General features: G+C 40.1%; 2 protein-coding genes across 8 annotated transcripts in view; one reads left to right on the top strand and one right to left on the bottom strand.

Annotated features, from left to right (window-relative positions):
• esr2b (estrogen receptor 2b) overlaps positions 1-5934 on the top strand; it is a 70292-nt gene extending 64358 nt beyond the window's left edge. For all 3 annotated transcript variants that reach the window (XM_026152755.2, XM_026152753.2, XM_026152754.2), the window contains exons 9-10: positions 335-661; positions 3619-5934. In XM_026152755.2, the coding sequence (XP_026008540.1) occupies positions 335-661; positions 3619-3730 (439 nt within the window). In that variant the 3' untranslated portion in view covers positions 3731-5934. The remainder of the gene's footprint in view (positions 1-334; positions 662-3618) is intronic.
• LOC145419293 (nesprin-2-like) overlaps positions 5845-16719 on the bottom strand; it is a 48018-nt gene continuing 37143 nt past the window's right edge. The window contains exons 37-46 of one of the 5 annotated variants that reach the window (XM_080293971.1): positions 16648-16716; positions 16113-16249; positions 15677-15893; positions 15187-15392; positions 13000-13200; positions 12773-12895; positions 12264-12455; positions 10908-10979; positions 8140-8189; positions 5845-7918 (exon numbers count right to left, since the gene is read on the bottom strand). In XM_080293971.1, the coding sequence (XP_080150097.1) occupies positions 7708-7918; positions 8140-8189; positions 10908-10979; positions 12264-12455; positions 12773-12895; positions 13000-13200; positions 15187-15392; positions 15677-15893; positions 16113-16249; positions 16648-16716 (1478 nt within the window). In that variant the 3' untranslated portion in view covers positions 5845-7707. The remainder of the gene's footprint in view (positions 7919-8139; positions 8190-10907; positions 10980-12263; positions 12456-12772; positions 12896-12999; positions 13201-15186; positions 15393-15676; positions 15894-16112; positions 16250-16647; positions 16717-16719) is intronic. The other 4 variants (XM_080293972.1, XM_080293975.1, XM_080293974.1 and 1 more) reach the window with 4 other exon arrangements.

The following is a 16719-nucleotide window of genomic DNA, read 5'->3' as shown; positions in this document are numbered from 1 at the left end:
TTATTTTTCTCCGATATCCGATCCAGTAATTTAGGTCAGTATCGGACCGATACCGATACGTAATATCGGATCGGTCCATCTCTAGTTCCATTATTTCAAAATATCATTCTCACATTACATATCTGTGTCTTATTTATTCACATAGTTATTTATTTCATCGTGTCCTATTTATTTATTTAATTTTGAACACTTTGGAGTTCCATATACATCAGGTTTCATTTGAGATATTAACAGTTTAACTGCTTTTCATTTCTTTGAGCGATCTGGTCCTTAGTTGTTTAATTCCCTTTCTTCTTTTCTTTTGGGCTCATGGTCACGTTCCCTCTCATTACAGTAACAAAGGCATCGACCACCTGTCCTCCATGAAGAGGAAGAATGCGGTGCTGGTGTACGACCTCCTCCTGGAGATGCTGGATGCCAACACAGCCAGCAGCAGCAGTCAAACATCATCATCCTCGCCTGGCTCTGACACTTACTCTGAACAGCAACAGTTCCCCCCACCGCCATCTGACCTGCAGCCAGGCCTGGACCAGATGGCTACAGCTGCTGACAATACCACTGTGCCTCCAGCGGAAGTCCCGGTCCTGGACGGACATCTGCTCACCCTTCAGTCTACATCTCCATCACAGAATTTAGCGGGGTCTCACTTGGACAGCAACGAGTAAGTTCTGTTACTGCACTTAAAGCAGACGTGTTAAGTTTAGAAACAAAGAAAGGTGATGGAACAGAGGATAAGAAGGGAGGATAAACTGAAGGAAAAAGGAAAAAACAAAACAATGTAGGTAGAAGCTACTGGCAGGGGGATGGTGGATGAGTAGAAGACAAGAAAAAGGGAAGATAGGAGGCAAATGAGAAGAAAAGGAAGGTAGTTGAGGAAAAAGGTAAAAGTCGAGAAAGAGATGAAGGAAGACAGAAAGGAAAAAATGCAGCAATAAAGGAAAGAAGCACAGTAATGATGGACAGAAGGAAAAAGAAAAATGAAAGGCAAGTCAGCTTGACCCACAAGTGTTACACAAAAGCCTACAAGTTATAATAACAATATATATATATATATATATATATATGTATATATATATATGTATATATATATATATATGTATATATATATATATATATATATATATATATATATATATATATATATATATATATATATATATATATATATATATATCATCAAGTAAGTACAAAATAACATTACAGAACAGTTACAGAACAAGAAAATGTACAAAAAACATTGTCTGCATAGTTGTGGTAAAATACCCAGCCTCATTTCTTCATGTTTTGATTCCAAGGAGCTTGAGTTTCTTGTTATTTCTTAAATTTGTCTCAAGCAAAAGTTCTCCAGGTTTTCTGAAGGTCTTTCTTTGGCTGCTTCTTCTCTCATTTTCAATTCTGTCCTTGAACTTGACTATTCCAGAGCAATGTTTTTCTGGTTATTAACCCCAAAACACCAATGTGCACTTTTGTAACACTATCACTTTCATGTGGGTTAAAGTCACCCAGCTTTAGTTTTCTCGGGTTAAGCCACTTAGCACTATGAACCTATGAATCTGAGCATTAAAAGCTGTCCTTCTGATCCACTACTTTGCCCAAAGCATTTGCTTGTCTGCCTTGGAACCTGAACACAGTCATCCAGCATAATAAAATAAAACGTTATTGCACATAAACACTATTGCACAGGATGTCATCCATTGCAATGTACTCACCTTTGGATTGTTGTTTTAAAACACATATGAACTTGAGTGACATCCTCTTCTTAATCCTTAGGCTTTAATATAATGCCAGCCCAACTATAAAAGGTGTTATATCACGCTGAGGTCCGGACTGTGCAGGCCAGTCAAGCTCTTCCACACCAAACTCGCTCATACATTTCTTTATGCTTTGTGCACTGGTGTGTAGGGGCCATCCCCAAACTGTTCCCACAAAGTTGGGACTAAGAAATTGTCCAGAATGTTTTGGTCTGCTGACGCATTAAAGGTTTCTTTCACTGGAACTAAAGACTGAAAAGCAACCCCACACCAAACTCGGCCATTGGATTGCCAGAGAACATGTGGCCACTGCTTTAGAGTCCAGTGTTGCTGTGCTTCACACCCTTGCATCTAAAACTTTGCATTGTGCTTCATGGTGTAAATGGTAATGGACTGATTCTTATATAGCGCTTTTCTACTCTCCCGGAGTACTCAGAGCGCTTAATACAACATGCCACATTCACCCATTCACACAAGCACTTTCTTCTATGATTTTAAGTGCTTATTAACTAACATTCACAATCTGATGGACGCATCGGAGAGCAGCTTAGGGTTAATATCTTGCCCAAGGATACTTAGCATGTAGTCTAGAGGGAACCAACATTAGATGACCCGCTCTGCCTCCTGAGCTACAGCCACCCTGGCGTGATGTCAGGCTGGGATGCAGCTGCTTGACGGATGGAAACTCGTTCCATGAAGCTCTCTGTTTTTGAGCTAATATCATGGTCACGAGAAGTTTTGAGGTCTGTAGTGATCGACTCTACAGAAAGTTGGTGACCTCTGCAGTGACCTCTATGATTTTGCATGGTTGATCTGATATCCTCGTGTTGGTGTTGTTCCCAGATCATCATACTAAATGTTGTTCCAGGATCAACATTGCAAGTGACCAATCAGAATGTTGTGACGTCATACTTTTGCGACTTCGGGAAAAACCGGCGTAAAACAAAAAACTGTACTTAAGCTGCGTGAAACCGCCTCTGTCCGCCGATCAATGGACCCTGACCCTAACCCTAACCGTAACCGTAACCCTTTAATAAACAGTAAGCAGAATTGATATTGTCCTTGCAACATTGGAATTTCATAAATGCACGAATGGCTTGGCGCGCAAAGGAATAACGTCACAACAATGTGATTGGTCACTTGCAATGTTGAACCTGGAACAACATTTTCATGATGGTCTGGGAACAACACCAACACGAGGATATCAGATCATCCGATTTTGCATGGCTGCCTACCACAAATGGCTGAGTTGCTGTCATTCCCAATAGCTTCCTTTTATTATTATTATTATTATTACACCACTAACAGTTGATTGTGGATTATTTAGTTGGGAGGAAATTTCACCATTGGAATTCACTGCGCTCCCGAGAACGACCCATTCTTTCACAAATGTTTGCAGAAACAGTCTGCATGCCCCTAAGCATGGTTTTATACACCTGTGGCCATGGAAGTAATTAGAACACCTAAATTCAGTGATTTTGAGTGGTGAGTGAATACTATTGGGAATATAGTGTATTTATATCCAAAGAGCAGTTGAAACTGTAAAAAATGCCAAAGATAAAACAGTGTGATAGGAATAAAATAGCATTTTTAAAACAAAAAGGTGATTCTCAAATGAGGAATAAAGTTGCTCATAACAACTATTGATTTTCAAGCTTGTTAGAACTGAACTTATACTTTCCATGTGTCTATTTCTATTTCCATTTTTTTGTAGCAAAAGTCTAAAAAAACGAGGGGTATCTCAAGACTTGTGCACAGTACTCAAACTTCCCAAAATGAACTTTGACTTTATTCCATGTCCAGAGTGCTTAAGAATAGCAAATCATTCCCTTCCTCTGGAAAATAACTGTAATAATTTCCCTCACAGTTACATTTCTGCGGAGCACCTGTCACTGGATAATAGGGATGCAGGTCCAGGTCCATCGGTGGAGCCAACAACCTACGTCATCCCTGATAGAGTTGTCACGGAAACAGCTTGAGAGTGACAGAACTGACTGAGGCTAAACCTTAGTGGATATTCATCACCCAAAGATTGGGAAAAAAAACCCATAAAAAAACAAAACAGAAAGCGCTGTTGTGAGGTAAAGTTTCTCTTGTCAAGATTTTTGTAGTCTTTAAAAAATTTTTTGATCGAATGTATATTTTGTGTGCGTAAATATTTCTTGTGAATGTGCACTACCATCGCTGTTCATAAGGACATCACTGGCTGGCTGCCCGGCAGCCTGTGTGCGTTTTTTTTGATAAACAGTATTTGTATCTCTTTTTATCACCTTGATGTAACATCCAGAACAAGCCATCTACAAACCGTCTCCACTTACTCATAAGGGTGCACTTGGCCAACAAGTCAACGTTCATTTCTGTAAGATTTGTTAGTCGTACAAGGACGTAAAAGGACGCTGTTCTCTGTCACCCTATTGTGTTTTTTCTGCTTTTATTACTGTGCACTTTGGTGTTTTAATCTGTGCCTGTTTACGCAGGAATTTTCTACAGTCTTTGTACTTATCTGTTTGTGGATTCGATCAACAGTATGTGGCCTTTTACCAAAACGACTGTTAAACTTGTTCTCTGTTTCTCTGGTTAAACTAATGCTGAATTTATACAGTAAACAGTGGCACAGACCCCTTCTGCAAAGGCTACCAGCAAAATTTGAAAAAAGGAAAATTTCACAATTTAGTCATAGTAATACATCTAATCTGATATAATGAGCTTTAGCAACTTTTTTTCAGACTGTTAGATTTAGAATCGGAACAGCCTGACTGCCTTAAACAAGCCATACCTAAGCCATATGTTTGTACAAGCTAAAATGCACAAAATTAAATTACTTTACAACAACAGAAACTTAGTTTTTTATACTTGATTTCAGCACTTGAAGTTTATCACACTTGAAGCTACTGATCTTGGCTTTACTAATATGCTAATGGTAACACTGGTCACTGTGACATCACCCGATGGTTGGTGAGCCCCCATGATGAAGCCTTGAGTGAAGAGTTTTCATTGTTGTCCGTAACAAAGAAATTTGGAGATAAGAAAAGTCTAACTCGTTTTTAACTGTGAAAATGACATAAATATCTTAGATAATCCTCCTTTTTAAAAATGCCCAGAACTGTGAAAATTTACTACCTTTTTCATTATTAATTTTAAACTACTGCCTGAGCCCATAGTGTTTATTTAAGTCACAGAGTAAGCAGTTCTTGACAGATGTAAAGTCGTTGTGTAGCCAGGCAGATTGCCCCCTGCTGGTCATTAAAAATAATGTAGATGTGTATGGTACATGGGTGTTGGCTCCTCCTGTCAGAACCTGGGAGCTTTTCCTTCCCACTGTTGCCAACTGCTTGCCCATAGGGAGTCTTTGTATTGTTGTAGGTTTTAGGGTCTTTACAGTAGTATAAAGCACCTTCAGGGAACGGTTGTTGTCATTTGGCACTGTATAAATAAAGCTTAATTAAATGACTTAGCACTGTATGTCAGCAGTGTAACAGTAAGACACCAAAAAAAAGAGAAATGTGTTTGTTGCACATTGCAGATTTATCCATGTTCTTAGCTGTAACTTCTCATGTAGACAAATTGAGCTTTGGCATCAGTCCAGAATCGCTCTGTTTTCAAGGTTGAGAAACTGTTGGCTGTTGATATTTTCCTTTAAAACTATTCAGCTTCTTGTACATATAAACCCTTAAGGGCTCATTTGTGTGTCTTCTTTGCTTTGTGATCTCATTAACCACATAAGACTTGAGAGAACAGCCTGTTACTTGGAACATCAAAACTGCAAACAGCTTATTTTCCGTCACACAAAGCAAACTAAAAGGAAATAGATGCACCATGTACTCATTCCCAAGTCATAAAATGTGCCACTTGTGTGCCAGTGTAAATTTAACCTTAGTGCCAGATTATTTAACCACTGTTAATAGACCAATATATGTTTACTCTGCTTTATTTCCTGATGTTTGTGGATTGTGCGCACATGAACACACACCCAAATCTGATGCTGAAGCTGTTTCTGTTGGCAGTCTGTGCACGCCGCACACACTCGTGTCAGATCTTGTGGATTTTTTTCACCTGTCTTTTCTGTGAACTCACAACCAGCAGCAGCAGCACATCGTGGCAAACATGGTTTATTGTCAGTTCAAAATTACAAACAGTACATCCCATAAATAAGAGATCACAAAATAAATCAAACTTTACACACCTTTTGTTGTTTCTGTTCTGTGAGGCTTTTGTGCCGAGGCTGAAATTATCTACAGTTTTGAATTGCTCATAGAATCTTCTTTATAACATTTATCAGTAACTTTAACAGTAAATTACACACATTTAATGATCTTTGATTGTGCATGGACACAGCTACATTCACCTCTCAAACGATTTCTTACATTCAAGTTCAACTCAAATTGTGCCGTGTGGCTCTTGAGACGCGCTGTTCATCTGCACTGGAACAAAAAACAATTCAGAAAAATCTCATGTGTACGTAATAATGGGTGATCGTTGCAGACTTTCGTGTCATTGGTCGAGTTGGATAGCCCTGCTCAAGTTTAAAACCTCAAAAAAAAAAGCTGTACAATTTATGATAAATACATAAAACAAAAAGTCACATATAGGGCCAAAACCACAGTCAACTACCAGGTCTGTAGATGAATTGTGTTTTTAGCCTTTGGGGGTTGTTGTTGTTGTAAAGCTGCACATCGACTTTGTGAGGAAACTGTCATGAGCAAATTTGACAATAATATTTACCCACTCCCTAATATTTTAGAAGTAAAAATGGCAGTTACCTTTGGAAGAGAATTTGTTCCTACAGCTGTTAGATTTTTATATTCATTTATATTGTTTAATATAACAATTTTAATTATCTGTCTGAGCTACGGGACACCTGAGAGGATGAATTAAGTATATATGCATTGCTGGCTAGCCCACCAACTACCTGTGAACCTACAGCTCGTTCTTTTAGGCAAAAAGTGCCAAACAGCAGGTGAACAAAGTTAGCTGCTAGCCGGCTAATGTGCAACTTTGGAAACAGCAACCACAGCTGCATCAAGGTGACTCTTAGGTTGAGTGATCGGCTAAAATATCACACGTATATCATAGGAAAATATTCATCACACTGACTCTTAAAAGTTTGTTTATCACATTTTCAATATATCAACTTAAGAGTTTTTAAATTACAACCCAGCTAAATAGCACAGTTGAAAGCAACAATTTACCCTTTTTTTCTCAGTAGTTTTCCATTATACACAAGATTCATTTATAACATTAAAAGAACATTATGAGTTAAAAGAATGGTTGTTCTGTTGGATACACAAAGGCATGTCTGCTAAGGAGTCACTGCCATTATTTACAAGAAAAAAACTCTTACAATTCCTATTTTAAATATTTCAAAACCCAAATAAGAAAAAGAACACGTGTCTTTTCCTTTCTGTACAAAATGTGCTTTTAACAACTGCCCCCGAACCTAAAGAAACCCCCTAAACAAACAAAATCGGTACAAATAGCTGCAGTGGTAGAAAATGGCTGGTGTACTCCTCACATTTCTTCAGTTGCTTTGGTAATAACCGCCCTCGAATCCCTCATACCGCACTATACAAAATAGAAGATATCAAAATAAATCGTGGAGCCTTTTTTCCTTTTGCACCGTCTGAATCTGAAAAGTGTGAAATTGTTTCAGCGGGGAAATCAGCTGGCAAATCTACAATCTAAAAATCACAACTTAAACACAGCAGTAATATGGCTTCTTGTTAAGGAGCATAAATAAATAAATAATTTAGTACAGCAATAAAGTTTAGAGTGAAGAACACGATTCCTTCAGACATGAAGAACTGTGCTTCATTTTTGTATGGGAGGGAGCAGGTACATGACCCGTCACATTGTTAACGGTGTCTATTTGGGATTTTTACCTCCACTATATGGCTGTTTTTGTTTTTTTTCTACTATCTCTTTATAAGGAGAACATGGACACAAAGTGTGGCAGTGATCATGTGGGTGGGGGGCCGTTGGTGTAGTGCAGCATGGGGTAGAAAGATCGGGCAAAGTTGTTGGTCAGTGTACAGCTGTAGTTCTCTTCAGAGAGAGGCACCAGGCAGGCCAGAACCAGGAGCATGAAGAAGAGCAGGTGCAAGGGGAAAGCAGCTCGCAGAACCCGGTAGAAGAGGGGTCGCTGTGGGGAAGAGTCCTGTCTCTCCTCCCTGCAAGTGGATAAATGTTGAGAGAGTAAAGAGATGTTTATGTTGTTCACCAAACAGAACAAAAGTCAAAAACAACATCTTTATTTTTGTATTCTCAAATCTGCAATATAAACAGCCGTTTTGCACTTTGAGATCTAAGATTGTAGTTTTTTGTTTTTTTTTTAGAATAGAGACTGATTTAAGGTTCATTTAACTCTGACTCTAATTAAATAAAAAGGTACCTTTTGGTTGCTGATTGTCTGACCGGAGCTGCCTGCAGACCAGCCTCCTCCTGAATCAAAGAAAAAAGCACATGTGTTTATCACTTGGACAGCGGCTGACAACACTACACAATGGTAGAATGGTGTGTAATAAGAAAGTGAATTTTGCAGAAAATAGAGATTTTTGATAGGAAACTGGTCTCAAAGCACACTGGGAGAGATATCTGTGCAGGAAGTGTGACTTTATCGCGGTGGAAGCAAAACAGTGAAGGTAAGACAAAATTCATGACAATTTTTTCCAAAGATCTTTTGCTGCTGGTTCAGTGACTTTTGGTCAGGGAGTTTTGGAATCTGAGAGATGTCGGCTTTCAGCACCCAACAGCATGTTCGTGTATGTTTGCGCTTTGTGTTTGGTTCAGTGGTTGTTGAAATGGTTTTGTGAGCTTTTAGCTGAGATTGTGACGTTTCTGTGGATACCACACATGTCTATATTTAAATAACAGATCTCACAGTACATCCCATTAAACCAGATCTTCTCCTTCTTGCCTCTGGTATGGGGGGCACTGGGGGTCAACACATTAATTGTTTATTGCTTAATTACTTTGTGTAGTATGAATGGCCATAAGGGAGGTTTTTATCAATAGGAACAGCTGTAAAACTTGTGAAAATGCAGTAAAAAGTTCAAAATTTATGCTTGTGTTTGTTGTGGTGAGCAGCACATAAAACTAGTTATTCTAAATGGCTTCAAGCGCACATTCAGATCTGAGAGACTCATTTAGACACTGATCCATGGCTCTGTGTTACAAGCACACATTTCAGCTTCTCTGCTTTTCAAGGACACTTTATATATAGTCTTTTTTATGTAATATACAGTACTGAACTGTAACTTTAGTCTTTTTCTAGGCAGCTTTTTTTTTTACAGATTTACTACCACTGGGGAAACAAGGACAAGTTTGAAACCTTTTGTCCTGCACAACCGAAAATTGCTGAAAATTAAAACGGGTATGACTTTATCCAGCTCCTAGTTTAGTTATTATAAATTCTGCACTCTGCTTTGTAGACTCCCATATCATTGAAATGCAGCCAGATGCTGCTCAGTTTATGTTTTCACTCCTTTCTTTGCGTTTTCCCAACTCGCTTGCATTTAAATCGGGCTCCCAGTCTCGCTGTGTACCTGGCCTGTACCACTGCACTTGCTGTCCCAAATACCGATGGGCCACTGATAACTGACATATGAAATTATCCCACAGGGTCTATTGTTTGACACCCCTGCTTTAAAACTCCAAGACATCTTTGGTGAAGACCCCAACCCTAACTAAACCTAAAAGCTAGGCAATCAGAATATGTTTAGAAAAAAACCCTCCAAAATACCCAGATAGCAATTTTTGACTTTCTCCCCAATAAGTCTGTTTCAGAGGGTTAAATGTATTATGGTCTCATATAAATGTTAAAGAAAAAACAGGTTCCAGTTTGAATATTGTGTTCCCTGGAAGTTGTATGTTCAGGAGTGATCCTGAACATACAACAAAATGACCTTCAGTAGGCTCTGTGCTCTTTGCTCACTGCCCAGCACTGTGGAGTCCAACTGGCATTTAAATGGTATTGGTAAGGAGTAACGCCACTCCCGAGATCAATTTAATTTATTTATATGGTGCCAAATCCCAACAAGAAATGCCACAAGGTATCTGTGATTGTAGGGTAAGACCCTACAATCAGATGACCCCTATGACCAATAAAGTAGGAAGGAAAAACTCCCTTTTAACAGGAAGAAAGCTCTGGCAGAGCCAGGCTCAGGGAGGGGCGGGGCCATCTGCCCTGAGCAGTTTGGAGTGAAGGAAGAAAGACAGGACAATAAACACACTGTGGAGGAGATCGATATCTAATTAATGCTTGCCAGTACAAGTTTCTGGAATTCTGCTAGAGGGAAATATGCCATTCCTCCAAAAGATATTCCGCCCTCGAGGAAAATCAGGATTTGCTTTGCTTGTTAGCAAGTTAGCATTAATCACAAGCAAAACAGAGCAATACTTGTTTTTGTTTATTGTGACCAGCGTGCCTAATGAGTCACAAATACACAACAGTGACTGTGCAGTTTACAAGTTTTACAGTTTTACTACTGTTTACTCTCATTGTAAAGTCAGGGTTTGTTGGGCTGTTCTGACTTTCCGAGCTGGAAGTCCGAGTTGATGGGAATCCCAGATGAAAATTCTAATTGGGAACTGGGAAATGTGGACTTAATGTGTAACACATCACAAGACTTTTGCCTCAAATGTACTTTGAGATGAAATCAAACATCCACACTACCAGCATGCCAGGTGAATGTGTGCATGTTATCAGTGTAGCTAAAAATTGCTCAGTCTAAACACTTGAGTAAATTTACTATTTTAATATTTTGCATTAATAAGAATGTTAAACCTAACATGTATAAAAAGCATGTCAAGCTTATTAAACACAGTAACACATTTTGTGTTACGAGTAACATTTTCAGAACAGATTAAAAATAGAAAAAAGTAACTCTGTGTGTGGCTGTGTCCGCGGCACCCCTGCTGGCCAAATTACCAAAATGTTCCTGTGTACCAAATGTACTCTAGACAGGTTCAAATGTGGAGAGTATGCAGTGAAAAATACAGTTATTAATATGGTGGATGTTCAGTGGATGAATTTTACTTTTATTTATTTAACACATCACACTGCTAAAATGATCATATTCTGAAATACATGTTCAATTTTACTCTATTTTAATGCAGCTTCTGAACAGTCTAAATTAAAGGTAAAACACCAAGGTGTACCTGTTGCAGAAGCGGTGAGCTGAGCTTTCCCAGACCAATGCTTTCTACTTCAGAACTGGTGGAGCAGGTTTCCTGTGACAGTGAGACAAGACTCATCAAACCAGCTCTAAGTCACGAGTTCAGAGCGTTGACAGATGATCGGCTTTGAGGAATGTTGAGCAGCAAACGGCTGCACATTTTTGCATTTCCCCCAGATTTGTGTTTGAACAGATGTGAGTACAGAGTTCAGTGAGGGCAAAACTCACGTTTAAAGGCACTGCTATTAGAGCATGCACTTTTCAATTCAATTTCGCCAAATCACAACAACAGTCACCTCAGGCGCTTTATTGTAAGGTAGACCCAATAATACATAAATGACTTATATATATTTGAATGATTGACCCTTGAATGGTGGTTTGTTTTCTCCCTTGCTCCTTGCAAGTACATGCCAGAAATTCCCACTCTACAGCTGGACTGCTGTGCACCAAAATATGATCTGAATTACACTCAAAAATAATTTAATGGAAGTGGATCAACTCAACACCGGCTCTTTTTCCTGCATGAATCGTTCTAAATTACAGTCTTTTTCTGGGAAACATCTTGGAAGGGATCATTTAGAAGCTGCAGACCCATAAAGTGCTATCCTCATAGCTGAGTTTAAAAGCTGCAACAATGAGCTAGAAGGCAGAAAAATCTGCAGGTGCACCTTCGGATCATAGTTTTATTTACAGCCAGCAAAGGGTTTTCAACTAAGTATTAGATATGGACATTTATTTTCAGGCATTTAATTTGTCAGATTACTTTTAAACCGCTGAAATGAAGGGATTGTGTTAAAAATGCTTTAGTTCCTCACATTTTAATCTTTTTGTTCAACCCACCGAATTAAAGCTGAAAGTTTGCACTTCAGACTTTATTGTTGAGTTGTTTCATTTAAAACTGCATCAAATTTAATTATTGTACAGCGCCAATATTACAAAAAGCTTGTCTCTGTCCAAATATTTATGGGCCTAACTGTATTTGACTTTTAACATTTAACAATGTTCACAAACAGAAAAACTGATTTTTTTAATGGTTTTTGCACAGCCACATAAACTATAGCTCTATATCAAGTTACATTGTGGGCCACATACAGCTGGACAAGTGAAAGAAAATCTTTCATTGTCCTTGTTTCTATGGTAATGGGAGGTTTAACCAATAGGAAAAGGAAAAGTAGTGAAATTTATAACAATACAGGTAAAATGTCAAACTCTCTGCAGTCCTTCATGTGACTGTGGGTCCAATTGGATTCTTTGCCAGGCCATTTCTGGTCTTTAGGACTTTTATTTGACACCGCTGCTTTATATCATGACAGAGATTTTGAGAGGAAGATGGACCTACCAGTGTTCCCTGCAGTGTACGCAGGTCTGCAGCCACCTGCCGTAGCAGGAGATGCAGCTTGTTGCTGATGACGTGGACCTTCTCTTTGGCCTCTACACTGTCCTCTCCAGTGGCCTCCAGGAGAAGTTGGGAGGAGATTGCCTGCAGTGATGAAACCCGCCGTTGCCGGCCACGCAGCTCCTCCTGCAGAGCCTGCAGCAGGTGGCGACAGAGAGGGCAGTATTAAGACATCAGCTGAGACTCCACAGGCTCTGTGTTACTTACACCAATCACTGCAGCTTTCCATAAAACATTCAAGTATATTTAACCTATTATGCCAATCAGGAAGAATGTCATGTTTTGACAACGTGTGAGTAGATGAATAGGTGTCTCCTGTATAAAACAAGGATGAAATTGCAGCAACCATATCTACAAATTTTAGTGAATATTTGTCAGATCCAGACTATTAGAGTCAACATGATGTTAGTGCAAAAATAAGGCAAGACTAAAAAGACTATAGTTTGTCTCACTGTGAGCGTGTCTCTGTGCTGCAGGAGTGCAGAGTGCGAGCGGTCGTTGACGTTCACTGTGCGGAGTTTGTCCTCAGCCTGAGCGAGCCACAGCAGCAGCGAGTGTAGCGTCTCGTGAAATTCCTGAATAAGAGGAGAGCAATTCAGGTCAAATCACATTTTGTGAATCACTCCTACTATTTTGAACTCTATGGGGTAAACGTTCAGGAGGTGTCTCCATGTCTGACCTGACACTGCATGACAGCAGAGTGCAGGCTCCTCTCCCAGCTCTCCAGGCCGCTGCAGGCCTGAGTCCAGCTGTGATTGGCTGAGTCCAGGGCCTCCTGCTGCTCGTGCAGCTCGGTGCTGTCGCCGCGCAGGAAGTGACGGCTGCTCAGGTTGATGGAGATCATCAGACACTTGTAGCTGTTGAAAATCTTCTGCATCTCCTTAGCAGAAACCCCCCCCCCCCCAAAACATTAATTTTAGACAAACGACAGATGAAGTGTTCCAAAATCTACTGTGCTGACATTCCTTTCATTCGACTTTGATTATTCTGCATTGTGACTTGTATTTCCCCAAACGGTTGTTAATCAGAAGAAAAAGTTAAGTTGGGTGGAGTGAGCACAAGGAAAGGCTGCATGCAGTTTTATTTGATATAATCCTGCTAAAATTGGAGTTAAATTATACAAAATAAATGAACATCCTCCAGCCCATTCTCTTCAGTAGGACAAATGACATGACAACTCATCTACTTTCAGTCTTCACACGTTATTTCCAGTCTTGTCAATGTCATTTAAAATGGAAGATTTTTTTTAACATCTAAATCAGGAAAAAAAACAAAACAACTGCTGGAATCCTAATTTCTCACCAAAAACAGCTCTTTTTGTTAACACATCTATAAGATTTTTCCTCTAATCTTGTCTTTATCCACGCTGAATAAATTAACACTTCTTTAAAAGATAATTGACAATAAGTTCATCATGAAAAAACATAAATCTTTAACATGTTATATATTCAATAATATTAGCTTATAATCCAATAAAATTGAAGTTAGCACAGGAAAAATCAAATATTACCTGATTTATTTATTTATTTTTTTAATAAGGAAGAGGAGAGCAGGAGGAGAAACAATGTCACTTTAGATGTGGTTTGATCTGAAGTATATAGTCTACTCAATCTAATCAGCAGCAAGTCAGTTAAACTTTTGGGATATGATCTGGGCAGTTAAGTAGCAGAGGAGGTTGTTAATCAGTTTCAGCTACTTTGGTGTTAATGAAATTTAAAAAAGGTGCACTCTGATCTTTTCGGACTGTTTTTTCAGTAGTTTTGAATTTGGCTAAGGTGAGCGTCATTGCTGTTAGCATCAGTAGATACCTGGACCTTACAGAGGTTACACAGGTAGTCCAACTCCTCTATGATGGCACATCAATACGTGAGATTGCCAGAAGGTTTGCTGTGTCTCCCATCACAGTCTCAAGAGTATGGAAGAGATCCCAGGAGACAGGCAGGAGAGCTGGACAGAGCCATAGAAGGCCCTTAATCCATCAGCTGGACTGATATCTGTTTCTGTGCAAGGAGTAACAGGATGAGCTCTTCCAGAGCTACAAAATGACCTTCAGTGGGCTCTGTGCTCACTGCCCAGCACTGTGGAGTCCAACTGGCATTTGCCATAGAATACCAAAATTGGCAACCCACCCTGTGCTTTTCACAGATGAGCAGCACCGCACAAGAGCAGGTCCACCCTGAGCACATGTGACATGGTCTGAAGAAGTCAAGAAGAAAATTACGCTGCCTGTAACAGGCAACAGCACCTTGATTCCCAAGTATTGGGATGAACATCTTGTCAGACTCTACACTGGTGCAGTGAGACCTTGGCTCCCCCAGCCTTGGAGTTGGAGCATGAAGTAATTTATACTACTGACTGGCCTCGACGCTCACCTAAATTCAATAGAATACCTCCTGGACATTATGTTTTGGTTCAGCCGATGCTGCCAGGTTACACCTCAGAGTGTCCAGATTTGGTAGGAAATCCCCCAGGACACCGTCCATGAGGCATGCATAAAAGCACATGGGGGCCAAGCAAAGTGTTGAGTAGCATTTCTGAGTTGCTGCAATGAAATTTCTGCAGAATGGACTAGCGTGCTTTGTAATTTTTTCATTTTGATTTTCACGGTCCGTTTGAATTCACCCCTCTGTAGGTTTATAATTTTCGGCCCCATCAAATGATGTGGCGTCCTTTTGTTCCTATCACATTAGTCAGTCCATATATGCAGCCATCCAACATGATTGTTTTCTAAATGTTCCTTTCATGTTTTTTGAGCAGCGTATACACTTCAGTTATGCCCATCCTAGGAAAATATCCCAAGGTTTCACTTTTTCATTTGCCTATTTTACTTCCGCGAACGTCCTCCTGCTCTCAGATTGGTTGTTACCTTGAGTTTCCTGATGTTGACCTCAATGTCTCGGATGCTGGTGGACGGTGCTATTCTCTTCAGCCTCTCCAGCTCTGGCAGCACCCTGCCAAGCCAGGAAGTGACATCAGACAGGTCAGAGTTAAGCTTCTGCCACTGTTCCAGGTCCTGCTTGATGTCCGCTGCGTTTTTATGTGCTTGTAGCAGCTCCCAGCGCTCGATAACACCTGAGGAAACAAGGAAGAGGGATGAGTATGTGTATAAATGCTACTTGCCACACACACGGATCTGTTCAAGATTTCTGTACTCCACTATCCATCCCCCTTTTATGTCCTCTTTTTTTCAAAGACGTCTCAGGTGGATCTGCCAGACCCAAGAGCTTTGGCAGCCTCTGGTCTATTTCCTTGCTCCATTATCAACAAAGGTACATTTGGAGTTTGAGTCCATGTTAGTAAATTTTTGTCCTGTATTTTAGTGTGTGGATTTTCTGAAAATGTGTTTTCCGACTTGCCTTCAGGACCTCCAGCATGATCCCTACTGTTACATGTTTCAAACAGAGTGAGACCTCTCGCACCTGCGGTTATCTCTGTCTGCGTACCCGTGCTGGTATGCTTGCTGGCCGTGCTGCTGGTCAGGCCTGCATCCTCCAGCTCCTCCTCATCGTTCAGCATGAGTTTGACCCTCTTCACGCTGTCGATGCTGCCACTGCACTCTGACATTAGCTTCGCCTGAACACACAGATACACACACAATCAGTTTGAGGCGTTACACTGGTTAAAAAAAAAAGAAAAAAGGAAGCACTCTGCATTCTTATGCCTATGTGTTTTATTCTTAGAAATATGAAAGATGATAAAAAGTCTTCAAAAATCTATCATAGTGTACCATTTCTATTGTGTTTAATTTGGACCTGACGTTGGATCCAATAAGTATCGTGTGTTTGTACGTACATAGCCCTGCTGATGGAAGGAAGTGCCGGTTGTATGTGTAGGGAAAGAGCTCAGGGCTTGGATGATATCTCGAGGAAGCTGTTTCCTCTCCGGGGAGCCAGGCAGATGCCAGCTTGGCATGTCAGTCACTGACTTCACTGAGGAGACCGAGAGGAGAAAACAGTGACTGTTAAATTTCAAATAAAAACTTCAGTGACAAGAGTAATGATGGAAAGACAGCTCCTTTCACCAGCCCTCCGACACATGCATGAAAAGGTTCACCGTGCATAAACCAAATGAATAAACCACAAATGGATTGAAGAAACACACACAACCGACTTGCAGTATCATGCAGGTCTCATGATCTTCAATCGCTAACCAAACCAAACCAAACATTTCAAAGTGAATGATAATTTGCGGCCGTGCGCAGCCACATTTGTGACTCATGGTGGAAATGGGGTGAAATAAGAGAAAAGATTAAAAAAGGTGAAAGCAGGATGCTAGTTGAAAAAAAATGCATAGCAAAGCAGACACATGCAGGAGGCAGAGCGCCTACCCGAGGCTGCTTTCACTGCACTGGCAGTCACTTTAAAAAACGACTCTGAATTCTCTGTGACCTTCATGTCTG

Source organism: Astatotilapia calliptera, chromosome 19 (genome assembly GCF_964374335.1).
Source record: "Astatotilapia calliptera chromosome 19, fAstCal68.1, whole genome shotgun sequence".
NCBI lineage: Eukaryota > Metazoa > Chordata > Actinopteri > Cichliformes > Cichlidae > Astatotilapia > Astatotilapia calliptera.
The sequence above is the reverse complement of the archived record's forward strand: the minus strand, read 5'-3'. Positions and strand labels throughout refer to the sequence as shown.